This window comes from Artemia sp. Qi Xiang Cuo, chromosome 19 (genome assembly GCF_049724085.1).
Source record: "Artemia sp. Qi Xiang Cuo chromosome 19, ASM4972408v1, whole genome shotgun sequence".
Lineage (NCBI taxonomy): Eukaryota > Metazoa > Arthropoda > Branchiopoda > Anostraca > Artemiidae > Artemia > Artemia sp. Qi Xiang Cuo.
In genome coordinates this window covers 56,822,605-56,836,421 of record NC_142812.1, presented here as the reverse complement: position 1 = coordinate 56,836,421, position 13,817 = coordinate 56,822,605, and the positions used below count along the sequence as shown (strand labels likewise).

The window sequence follows — 13,817 nt, the reverse complement described above, 5'->3', positions numbered from 1 at the left end:
GCGCGAATTGATGCCTTACTACTATTTTCTAGTCTCTTAACATTGAAACAGATTCATCTCAAAAGCTTACAAGTTAAAATGGCATCGGAGAGTTCTGAATACATTTTCGGATTTGTTGGAATTAGGGGGACAAAGGTGTTTTGAGGAGATAAAGTTGACTTTTCCAAATGGAGTGTTGTATTTAGCTTAAAAGATAAACAAACAATTTGCAAAAAGTAGGTTACATTCTTTGGCCTATATGTTCATTGGCTTAAAACTAACAATTTATACAAAAAATATTCTTTTAAATTCTATATCTTTTCTACAGATATTCTTTTCTCGCTTGTAAACATAGTAGAAAGAACGAAATTAAAAAAATAGAATAGTTATAATGAAATTTAAGTAGAAAAAACATATTGATTAGACAATGTCTTAAAGGTAAAAAAATTACTCTTATTCAATCGCTTAACAGCCGAACATCTACAAATAACTTTTCATTTTTTTTCACTTTTTCTTATTCTTATTTATATATTTAATAATATAAATTTTACAATTTATTAAAAAGTATATATTTAATATATTTAAATTTAATATTTTAAAAAATCTTTTGACTTGCAACATAAATAAGTTTCAGACATTGCACACTTCCATAGAACCATGCAAACCCTTCTTTTTCGACTTCATTTATAAAATTCAATTCTCAATTCTTCATATATCAATTCTGTATTTAAAAAAACTGGAGAATCCAACTGGAGAATCCAATTGGAGCAGCGTTGCATCCTGTGTGACGACAATTTAGCTGATGACACAGCCCTGTTGTCTAATTTGAGGAAAAAATTGCAAAACATCAGCAGGCTCGCAAACAAAGTGGAGCATGCAGGTCTGTCCATTAGTACGAAGAAAACGAAACAGTGTAAATGTGAAATAATGTAAACAAACAAATGTAAACATGTGAAACAATGTAAAAAAAACTACCTGCCCCTCCATTTCAAGTTGGAATTACATTGAGGAGATTGAAAAATTCAAGTACTTTGGGATCCGACCCTTTCGAACCTACAACTGGGTGTTATTTCAATACCAAGACGAACAAGAAAAATAGAATGGTGTTCTACTTTATAGTTACTAATGCTATAAGCCTTATTCAAATTACTGTTCAAAAGTAAAATATCTTTATTACCGACAATTACCAATTAAGACAAATTGCAACACCGATTGAAACTGGGCTAAGCCTGGAACTAGTACCACAAGGACGACTTATCTTTTTAAGTTTCTCTTGTCTCTTAATGATTGAATGAGACTTAAAATTTGTTAGGAGTGCAACTACTGCAACTCAAAAGGTGTAATAGGAAATTGTTTTTTCATTAAAATTTCTACACTGCCTCTGAAAATTATTGTAGCAAATTACTTGGCATTGTTCCAATAACTTGTTTAGCTCTTCAGAAATTAAACTTTTTCTAACTTTCATAAAATACATTATATATTTCTTGTCTCGCTTGTAAAAATAGTATAAAAAGAATGAAACCATAAAGACGTAAAAACCATAAAGACTAAAAACGTAAAGACGTAAAGAATTATACTATAATAGCATAACATGATAAATTCTAAATAGTTGAAAAACAGTTAGAAAAAGAAGGAAAGTAGGAATAGGCAAAAAGTTTAAACAGTCAAATGAAACCATAATTGTCTTAAATAAGTCTCAGAGGCCTAAAAAGACAACCTTTTTTCGAATAACTGGTATCTAATAACAGTTAAAACCATAGAGATTTGTTTTCAGTTTTCCCAATCTTCAGCATAACTTAAGTATTTTAAACACCTTTTGGTTGTAACAGGCACGTACGCGCAGATTTCCGAATACGCCTTTCGGCACTCAAGCCATCATCTGTGAAACTATACAAACCACTGTTTTTGAACTTCAGTCATAAAATATAATTCTAATTCTCACTTTGATTTGAGACGAGGAAGTGACATTTCCTAGTCTCTTAACATTGAAACAGATTCATCTCAAAAGCTTAAAAGTTTAAATGGCATCGGAGAGTTCTGAATACATTTTCGGATTTGTTGGAATTAGGGGGACAAAGGTGTTTTGAGGAGATAAAGTTGACTTTTCCAAATGGAGTGTTGTATTTAGCTTAAAAGGTAAACAAACAATTTGCAAAAAGTAGGTTACATTCTTCGGCCTATATGTTCATTGGCTTAAAACTAACAATTTATACAAAAAATATTCTTTTAAATTCTATATCTTTTCTACAGATATTCTTTTCTCGCTTGTAAACATAGTAGAAAGAACGAAATTAAAAAAAAACAAGAAAATTGAAATATTATTGCATATATTAAATAGTTAAAAAAATAGAATAGTTATAATGAAATTTAAGTAGAAAAAACATATTGATTAGACAATGTCTTAAAGGTAAAAAAATTACTCTTATTCAATCGCTTAACAGCCGAACATCTACAAATAACTTTTCATTTTTTTCACTTTTTCTTATTCTTATTTATATATTTAATAATATAAATTTTACAATTTATTAAAAAGTATATATTTAATATATTTAAATTTAATATTTTAAAAAATCTTTTGACTTGCAACATAAATAAGTTTCAGACATTGCACACTTCCATAGAACCATGCAAACCCTTCTTTTTCGACTTCATTTATAAAATTCAATTCTCAATTCTTCATATATCAATTCTGTATTTGATTTTCTCCTTGGCATTTCCCTATAAGCTTGCGACGAGAGAGTAGCATTTTCTAGTCTTCTAATATTGAAACAGGTTCAGTTTAGGCTTGAAAGATTAGTAAGACAGAACAGTTCTGAGTACTTCTTCAGATTTGTCGAAGTTAAGGGAAAAGGGTTTTTATGAAATTAGGTCCATCATTCAAATTTTGGGGCTCTAGTTAGGAAAAAAAAAACCTTTACAAAATATATATATATATATATATATATATATATATATATATATATATATATATATATATATATATATATATATATATATATATATATATATATATATATATATATATATATATATATATATACATGCGCTAGCCAGAGTTGTTTTTTTTGCAAACCACGTTATATACTGTATACAGGCTATATTACATACCTGGCTTTAATTGGCTTAAAACAAATAATCTTTAAAACATATTATATATTCTTTTCTCACTTGTAACATATAAGAAAAAATATGAAATCGTAAAAGAAGTTAAAAATAGCATAAAATTGTAATACCAGTAAAGCTTAATATTATGCATTTTAAATAGTTAAAATTGAAAGAGCCTAATTAACTTAACAATGTCTTAGAAGCCTAAAAAGACTATATTCGAGTAAGGGATACATAATAATAACCAAAACACCTAACATTATTTTTTTAGTTTATCCACTTTTTCGTCAAATTTATATGTTTAACCTTGTGACAGCGCGGTGGAGAAAACCGTGACTCTTGGTGAAAGGTTTCCTGGTTCGGCGTTGCGTGTCGCAAGGAATGTCTCTAAATGACCTGTCCTAGCCGAGTGGTTAGTAAGCTAGATTTAAAATCCTTTGTCCGTGAGGACAAAAGATTTTCTTGGTCAACACTGCCCGTGTCAAGAGATTCCCCGATCCTAAATCTATATCCTAAAACTAATGACCCATGGATGGATGATAGATAGACTTATCTATCAACAAATGAAATGACATCATTTTTATCAAATCCTAAAAAGGGCTTATCCAAGATTTGCCTCTCAATTACTCGGACAATCTGTCTTGGCTTTTTCTACAATTAGCCATGTCTTGCCGCCTACTGCAAAATACTTGATTTTAATTAAATTAAATTAAAATTTGAACTGCAACAACAGAGAATATGTCAACTTCGAAAAATATGTAGTTCATTTCTACGAAATCAACCAAACCTTTCTTTTGGAGCCTCACTTACAAAATCCAACTCGAAGTTTTTACAGAAGTTTCTCCTTGAAGTTTTCTTCTAATTTCAAGACGATGGAATGACATTTTCTATTCTTTTAATATTGAAACATGTCCAGTTTAAGTTTAAAAACTTAGTGGAACTGGACAGTTCTGACTACGATTTGGGATTTATTGGAATCAGGCCTAATGTGTTTTCGAAAAATAAAGTCAATTATTCAAAATCTGCTTAGCTTAACACAAACAACTTTTACAGAACTTTTTTTTTGCTCAATTTTTTTTAATAACAAAAATTATTTTTGTTAGCTTAAAACAACACATTTTTACGAAATATTTTATACAGTTTTTGTCACTTAGACAATATCGTAAAAAAAGCTGTAAAGAATCAAATATTATAATACTAGTATAGAATAATATTATACATTTAAAAAGTTTAAAATAATGGAAAAATGGAAATAGTAAGCAAGAGAATAATTACAAAGGAAAGTAAAAAATGGAATATCATAATCAACTTAACAATGTCTGAGATGCCTAAAAAGACCCTCACCCCTTGTTCGAGTAACTGATATCTTATAAAAGCAAAAACCCCTAACATCGTTTTCTAGTTTTTAGTTCCAAAGATGTTTTGAAGAAATAAAGTCTATTTCTCACAGTTTCTCTGAGTTATTCTTGAAATGATATTATTTTACGTGGGTTTTTGATGAATTTCGAAATTCTAGTATCAAAGAATTTTAACAGAGGGTTAAAATTATAAGGGCTCTAATTTTCAAGTAAAATAATGTATAGAACAAGGTTTTCAAAGTTTAAATCGTGGCTTTATAACTGGGTTTCCGTATCCTTTTTAAACCGTTCAGAGGTCAAACTGACCAAGACCGTAAAAAAGACTCAATAGGATATTCAAAGAGATGATAATAGTTATCCTAGTAAATTTTACTGGTAAGGAGTTTTGAGTGGAGAAAGAAAAAATTCTATTGGATTGATTACAATTCTAAATAACTTGACTTTTACGCCTAAAAAGCAAGCAAATTATAGACAAAAAAAGAATATAACATTCGTATGTTGCACAGTTAAAATTAAAATAGCTAAGCTCAGAGCCGTTCGTCGTAACTAAAAAAGAGTTTTTCAAATTAAGGTAAATAGCGACATTAAAACTCACAACGAGTAAGAATTGTCCTGTATATAAGGAGGGTTGTCACAACATCAACCCACCATTCTTTATATAGGAGTTTAACAAATAATTAGGAGTTTTAACTATGAGTTTAGACACACATCATTATTTACTTATAGTTGGCAACCGTAGACCATATGACTAGAATTAACAGAGACAGAAGAGATAAAAAAAATTACAAAAACAACCAACTTTGAGATATAAATACAATTTTTCAAGCCAAAATAATTTATCGATTTTTTGAATAGACCTTTATTTTTAGCGAATATATTTGAGATTGAAACAAAAGCCTAGGAGTCAATCAAGTGCTTTGAGCCTAAAATAAAAAAAAGCAAAGTGGATTTAGGGAGGTTAGCTTCTGAAAGATTAATTTAATAGTTTAATTTAATTTAATAATATAATTGAATTTAATATATTAATTTAATTTAATAGTGCAAGTGGGTTTAGGGAGGTTAGCTTCTGAAAGATTAATTTAATAGTATAATTTAATTTAATAGATTAATTTAATTTAATAGTACAATTGGGTTAAGGAAGGTTAGCTTCTGACAGATTAATTTAATAGTTTAATTTAATTTAGTAGCATAATTTAATTTAATAGATTAACTTAATTTAATAGTACAAGTGGGTCTAAGGAGGTTAGCTTCTGAAAGATTAATTTAATTTAATAGTATAATTTAATTTAATAGTTTAATTTAATATAATAGTATAATTTAATATAATAGATTAATTTAATTTAATAGTACAACTGGGTTTACGGTGGTTAGCTTCTGAAAGGTTCATTTAATAGTTTGCGATAAATTGCCCAGATGAAACTGGATTTTGTCAGCTTCAGGAGCACCGCCAGCAATGAGAAAATGCAACTTAATTTATAAAACTTAACTTTGAGGCGAAGCCCTCTGTGTATTAGTTTATCTTTATCCTCAGAAATTTACATCGAGTCATTTTAATGAGCATTTGCTACCTATAAATGTATCTAAAGTCTTTTTGAATTTATTACTATCATACATATTTATTAGAACATTACAACTAACTATGGAAATTCACCCCCTTAACAAATTTCCTGGTGGCACCTTTAATCAGGTTGACTTCGGAAAGACTCATTTGATAGTTTGCGATAACGTATTCACCTTAGGGGGTAGATTTGTGCATTAATTACAACAATTGAAACGATTATTTTTATTATTGTTTTTTTGCTTTAGAGAGGGCATTGGCTTAAAAATTTCGTTGAAAGTTTTTATAAAGGTGTATATGAGTGATTATAATTATACATATATTTAATACAAAAATTGGAATTACAATTTGTATATATATAATTGTAAAAATTATTACATGTATTAATATATGTTTTCTACAAATAAAACGAAGAAAAGTAGGTAAATAGTTCGTGGAATAATTGAACTTTCTGTACTTTTGACAAAAATCAAAGTTTCTTTTTCTACAGGTAGAATAGTGCAAAAGCTTGAAACCAGAAAAAGGAACATCACGAACACTAGATATACTGAGAGAATCCCTTGAAAGATGAATTTCACGAAGTTGGGGAAAGCCTGAGAAATTTGCAAGAAAATCAGGAAGCTCGATTTAACAAAATTTAGGACCAATCCATTAGCTTCGGACCATAAAGTTTATAGGAAAGTAAAGAAACAATGGCGGCAATTATGAAACTTCTGAAGGGAGCTCTAATCTGAGGACCCATACCTCCTTTGTGTGTATCTTTTCCCCATTATATGGAAGTGTCATCTGAGTGTGGAGGTGATTTTCATCCGAGACCGAACTGATCGAATACTTTCAACAGGGGGAAAAGTATCTTTCAACAGGGGGAAAAGAAATTAGGTGACGAGACCTAATTTCTTTCATAACCTACCTCTAAAGAAAACTGGAAACAATCGTAATATCAATGGAATTTGGAGGTAGGGACCCTCCCCGCTATGCGTTCGTATCCGTTCAGGTTTATATGGAAAAGTATGTTAACAATAAATACCGTTAACTTAAACAAGCAAATTACTGGGCTCGAGTTTACTTCGATATTTTTAATTTTCCTGCAAAAAAAAAAAAAAAAAAATCATCAATGGAATTTCCGTTTGTTTCCAGTTTTATTGTAGGATAATTTGTGTCCTTCCTTAGACAACCCTTTATGCGATAATTTACTTAAGAAGGGTAAAGTAATTTTGATACTAATATATACCTCAAAAGAATTGGACTTTTATGCTGATTTCAAATATATAAGTTTCATTAAGTTCAGTCTCACCCATCAAAAGTTACGAGCCGGAAAAAAATTGGCTTCTTTTCGAAAAGGGGGAAAAACCCCCTAAAAGAGATAGAATCTTAATGAAAATCACACCATCAGATTCCGCGTATCAGAAAACCCCACTTTAGAAGTTTCAAGCTCCTATCTGCAAAAATGTGGAATTTTGTATTTTTTGCCTGAAGAAAGATCACGGATGCGTGTTTATTTGTTTTTTCCCAGGGGTGATCGTATCGATACAGTGGTCCTAGAATATCGCGAGAGGGCTCATTCGAACGGAAATTAAAAGTTCTAGTGCCCGTTTTAAGTGATAAAAGAATTGGAGGGCAACTAGGCCCCCTCCCACGCTCATTTTTTCTCGAAGTCACCCGATCAGAATTTTGAGATAGCCATTTTGTTCAACATAGTCGGAAGTTTAATAACTATGTCTTTGGGGATGACTTAATCCCCCAGAGTTTCCGGAGAAAGGTCTGCAAGTTATTAACTTTGCCCATTGTTTACATATTAATTAAAAAACTTTTTCCACAAAATAAGTTTTTCAAAGAAAAGTAAAGAACCCCTTAAACCAAAAATGAGCAAAAAAATGAAATAATCTACCAAGCGTGAAACTACCACATACCATCATTGATAAATAAATGAACCCAAAACGAACAGAAATTACAATAAATAACCGAGTCAAACTCAAAACAAGAAGAAATTAGCATGAGTAGGGCTCAAAACCCCTATGTCTTCCCAAGGGCAGAACATAATTTGCACTTTACTGAAAAAATATAAATGTTTTTAGTTTCATAACTTTAATAAATCAAATAATATTAATATTTTGATGACTAAATATCAGCATGTGTACATTAAACTGACGATTAAAATGACGATATTCATTAAAATGACGATATTCATTAAAATGACGATATTCGTTAAAATGACGATATTCATTTGTGAAATTCACATTCATTAAAAAATTTCTTCGAAAATTTTTAAGAACAAAAAAAAGGAAAAGAGTTAAGCATTAAGCATTTCTTACTTTTTTATATGAAAGGACATCAAAGCCAAAAAGCTATTCTTCGTTACTTCTTTCAGATAAGAAAACAGCATCACCACTGGCATTGATAAGACACTGACCCTGGAAATAAAATTTCGAACCAATAAATAAACAAAATGTAAAAACAGCCACAAACAAGCTAAACATAAATAAATAAAGAGAAAAATCAATGATCATAATGATCATAAAGCCTTTGTATTAAATTTATAAAGAAGAATGGTTCGGCTGGGAAACTTAGAGAGCAGATCAGAATTTCCCTTCTTTAGCATTTCCCCCGGCGGAAATATTTAACCCTGTTTACCCCCTCCGAGGACATCCTCTGCACTTTCGCCATGGCATTAAATCAGTGATTATATAAGATTGGATAAACAAACCGAATACCAATTTGAAACAGGCAAAAACAAACATTTCCTGTTTCCCCACTGTTAGGTGAATTTCACCACTGGCATTGATAAGACACTGACCCTGGAAATAAAATTTCGAACAAATAAATAAACAAAATGTAAAAACAGCCACAAACAAGCTAAACATAAATAAATAAAGAGAAAAATCATTGATCATAATGACTTTTGCTGCTTGGTGCTGCTCATCCGTTCCGCTCTTTTTAGAGCTCAACTCTTTGCAACCTCACAAGAAGTTTATACTTAATTCAAGTCCTCTCTCATGACCTCTAGCAACATCATTTAAGTATTTCCTACTCACTTTCCTACTTTGATTTTGCAGAGAAGCAAAGAGTTTACTTGTAAAAGATGTTGTGACTCACAACGTTTTCATTCTTTTTACTGGCTTAATATTTTATAAACAGCCAATCCAGATTTAACAAGGTGGAGTTAGACGTCTCTCAGTAATTGCATTTTCTTGCCAATCTACCTTTGTCAGTCAGCATCATTTATCCCGGTTTTAAAGATGCTGGTGTTTAACCAAGTTTTAAAAAGGCGGGGATATTTTCTGTCCACAGTTATCTAATAATGTGATTAGCTATCACAAATAAATAACAAAATAAAGCAACTGAACTAAACCGCTTTCTAACAGGGAAGTATAGGCAGTAATCTTTCTTTTTTTTCGACTTTTTTAACATAAATTTGTTAAATTTTTCGACCACTGCCAAATGTCAATTATTTCCAAGTGCAATAACAAAACACAACCCCCTCCCCCTTTTGTATACTCCTTTTTCTATAAATAAAACGACAAGTGAGTATAGCAAAAATATAAAACAAGCAGTATTATATAACACTTGATAAAACAGACTTTTTAATCTTCGAAAAGACTAAAAAGTTGAAAAAAAAATTGATTTTATTGTCTTAGAACTCGTTTTCAAAATGGACTAAAAATTAGAAAATATTTTCCCTTGAGAATCTATGAATGTAAATGAAGACGAAGGGCACAAAGTGGATTGGGCTTTACATAACTTGATCTTTTTTACTCATTTTCCTCAACTGACTTGTTCATTTATGTATTTATAAATTAAATCAATTTGATATCTGTTATCTAAAGCCCAATCCGGTTTTGTGCCCCTCGTTCCCACTTATATTCATAGATTCTCAAACAAATAACAGAAAATTCTACTTTGAAGTCCATTTTAAAAAGGATTAAATATATATATATATATATATATATATATATATATAATAATAATAATAATAATAATTTATTACAAACCCGCTTATAAAAAAGAAGCATGAAGAAGCGGAGCAAAACAAAAGAAAAGAGAAAATAAAGACGAAAACAAATCAACCGAACATAATAATCTACTAAATACAAACAAATCACACTTCAACTATCAAGCAAGAAAGTCGCTGGGAAATCAAATAATAGTGCCCTATGTTTCACGAGAGCTTGTTTTTCAAAATTCGGCATGAACTCAACAGGATCAGGTATATGATACTTTTCTAGCAGACCAGTGTTACGGAGGTAAAGTGGCAGACCAAGCAGAAACTTTAAATATTTGCAAAGGCCTGAACGGATTCGCAACATATCCGAATTCGATAGCCAATGCCAAACGGGTGAGATGTAGTGAGCAAAGGGAAGAGCGACGGCACGATACAGCCTAGCAAGGATATGCTTATTAAATTTAAACTTCAGAGCTGCAAGTTTAGCATACCCAGACCGAAAACCCGACAGAACCTGGTCAACAAAAAGAGCACGCGAGCTTCTGAGGTCGCTTCCATATGTAATACCTAGGTACTTCAACTTGCGGCTTGGAAGTACTACTTGCCCTGCAACGGTAACACGGGTAGCCTCGCGACGGGCAACTTCAGACGGCGCACGCGGGGGTTCAAATACAAGAAACTCTGTTTTAGCAGGGTTAATAACCAGACCAATATTAGTATAACCTCGACTTAGGAGATCAATGTTGTCTTGAAGGTTACACAGCGATGTGCTCACCATTAATATGTCTTCGGCTTAGCACAGTAGGCTCACCTCCATACATTAAGTGTTAAAACCACCATTAATCTTTTTTGTTACCGACGAGGTTAGTGAATTGAAAAGTACAGGGCTTAAAACCGACCCTTGACGCAGTCCCCGGTGAAGCTTAATCGGTTTCGACAGGAGTTCACTACTCAACTTAACACGGATAAGGCTACTCGAATACCAGTGCCATAGGACGGCCGCTACATGTGGGTTCACACTTTGGTGCAGCAGGTTCAAAATTAACTTTGAATGAATTACCGAATCGAACGCCGCGGACACATCTACTGCACAAATTAAAAGAGTCCGTGATTGATTCTGAGCTTTCGATACTCTACGCGTAAGAAGGCGATGTGCAAATGCACAACCGAGGTGGCGACGGAACCCGAATTGTCGATTGTCAATTTTACACTTTCGTAACAGCTCAGGTAACAGAAGTCTCTCTAACACTTTGCTTAATGTACTAGAAACTGTTATAGGCCTAGAGCTAGAGCAGAGGTTCCGATTTTTTCCCTTCTTCAAGACGTTAGACACAATACCTAGGGCAAACGACTTAGGGACTGCACCAGAATCAAGGCACATTTGATATAGCAGCGTCAAGTGCTCAATGAGCAGAGGTGAGCCACAGCGGAGGTGTTCAGTCACAATTCCGTCGTGCCCGGGAGCCTTGCCCTTTCTCAGCTGCTTAATAACCTGGAACACTTCGCCTATTGAGACGGTAAAATAGTTCCGTTGGCTCAAGAGGGACGCAAAAGCTCGTGAGAGCTCACTATCACTTTCGGTTGTTAGTTGGGCATGTTTGATCACAAAAACTTCACTATAGTGTTTTACCCACTGCTCCTCAGGTATGTTACTAGCAGGGTTTGTCACTGGTTTAGACTGTCTAAAAGACTTCCACATATATACAGGATTATTTGCTGCTTCTTGGGAAGCAAGTTCGGCTTCGGCAGCTTTAAGATCACTTACAGACTTATTATAAGTTTTTTTCGTGTTGTGGAACTGCTCAAACACTACACCTGACCTAGGCCTCTCGCAATCGCACCATAATCTCAGCCAAAACTTAGCACGAGCTTTGGCTTGCCTTACTTTAGGGGAGCGACTCCAGCCAGGCTTGCTGATTCCAGGTTTAAAACGGCGAGTGGGTACAGAAGCCTGCTCAGCCGTTTTCATTGCATGTATAATCTCAGTACAATAAATGTCTAGTGCTACCAAATCACTCGAGCCATGCATCAAGAGCTGAAAGGGAACTTTTATCTTTCCGAGAATCTCATCACATGTCTGTTTATACTGGTCGGCGTTTATTTTATTCCACTCAGTCTTGGTAGCATAAATTTGGGGCTTATTCGGCCTACACGGGAAGAAGTTAGCCTTAAAGCATAAGCCAAGGTGATCACTTACTGTGTGCTCAGAGTCCACGGTGACTGGAGCACCTAGAGAGAAGTTACATAGCACATGGTCAATGTTTGTCGTTGAACCGGAATTATGGATGTACGTATATGCGTCAGTCTTTTCACAGAGATCATACCCAGCTGGGATTACTGAGAAGAAGATTTCGGAGAGCTTATTTGAAGGGTTCGTTAAGTCGCACTGAAAGTCACCGCAGACTAGCACTCTTAGATTGCCCAGCCTAATAAGTAAGCGCGAGAGGCGGCCACAAGCTTCCGAGAACCGTTTTTCGGAAGAGAGGGTGTTTAGGTTTGTTGGTAGATAAACCGTGATCAGAACAAAACCCCCGGGGCCAGGAAAATCTACAGCGAGGAAGAACTCACACGATTCCAGCATTTGACATTCAAGCGAACTATCCGTTATGATAGCAGTGCCCCCACTAGGTCGACCGCGGACTGAGGACCTTTTTGCTTCATGCATGAACACAGTTTTTTGATTCAACTGTTCGAAAAGACCAAAATTTTCGGAGGTGAGTAAATGTTCTTGTAAGCACACAACATTAAATTGACGGCATAGTTCTTTAACGTAGTCTAGTTTGACTGAATTGTGCCCATAGATATTTCGGCAAATGATGGAGAGAGAATTCATTTCGTTGTAGTAGGCTTTTTCATAGCATTTCTAAGTAGTGGGCATCTCCTGCTGTATGTGGGGTGGGTGTTGTGGCCTTCTGGGCATAGAGCACATTTAACTGTGGTGGACGTGCATGGAGACGTCCGTGATGCGACGTGGGCACCGGCGCACTTAGAGCACTTCGGAGCGTTGCTGCAGGCACTAGAGAGGTGCTCGAAAGATTGACAGTTAAAACATCTCTTGGGGAGCTCTTTATAGGCCTCAACCCGGAAGTGAGTGTAGTCTACAAATATTCCGCGTTTAATTGTCTGATCTCGCGCGAACGAGTCTTTAAATACAAGTTTCACTGTGCCAGAGGTGCCGAACCGGTGGACTTCCGTAACTTCGGAGTTCGCAGCAATAATTTCTTCCTCTGTGGTTGCCGGAGGAACGAATCTTGCCACCGCTAAAAACTTTGGTTTCCGGTAAGAAACCTTGACATCACGGACATTTTCTTTCAACATGTCTGCGAGGATTTGAGCTGAATCCGCCGTATCGAGAAAGGCAACTAACCCACCTTTTCGTTGAGAGATCTGGCGAATATGTCCTTTTCCACCGTTCTTTTCGATAAATTCCTTCTGTTTGGCACATGATTCAAGGCTTTCCGCCGGCACATTCGCTATCACTACAGGATTCTCAAGTCTTTCTGGTTTCGGTAGCGGGGGCCAGACAGTAGGGCCTGACGGAAGGAAGATCTTACACTGATCGATTAGTCCCTCTATTTTCTCTGTGCACTCGTTAACTCTAATTGAAAGAGAAGTCAGCACATCTTGCGGTATTCTAGGCACTTCGCCAATTTTCCAGATAGTAAATCTATAGGTGAAATTGGCTGAGTTTTCTGCATTCTTGATAGCATCGTATAAATCACCCATGAAAACATCACTCTGCAAACTAGCTCGGCGGTCCTTCATTACATATTCATCTCCAAGTTGCCGCAAAATATCGTTCAGTTTGCAATGCGCAGCGTACAGAATGTCTTTTCCGTAAAATTTACTTCCCGTAGCAACCACCGCGTCACGGGAA

General features: G+C 34.2%; 1 protein-coding gene across 1 annotated transcript in view; it reads right to left on the bottom strand.

The window, feature by feature from the left end:
- Positions 1-8,308: 8,308 nt before the first annotated feature.
- The window catches only part of LOC148941036 (C2 domain-containing protein 5), a 290,635-nt gene continuing 285,126 nt past the window's right edge, over positions 8,309-13,817 (bottom strand). The window contains exon 20 of the mRNA XM_089105147.1: positions 8,309-8,411. Coding sequence (XP_088961273.1) covers positions 8,346-8,411 — 66 coding nt within the window. The 3' untranslated portion in view covers positions 8,309-8,345. The remainder of the gene's footprint in view (positions 8,412-13,817) is intronic.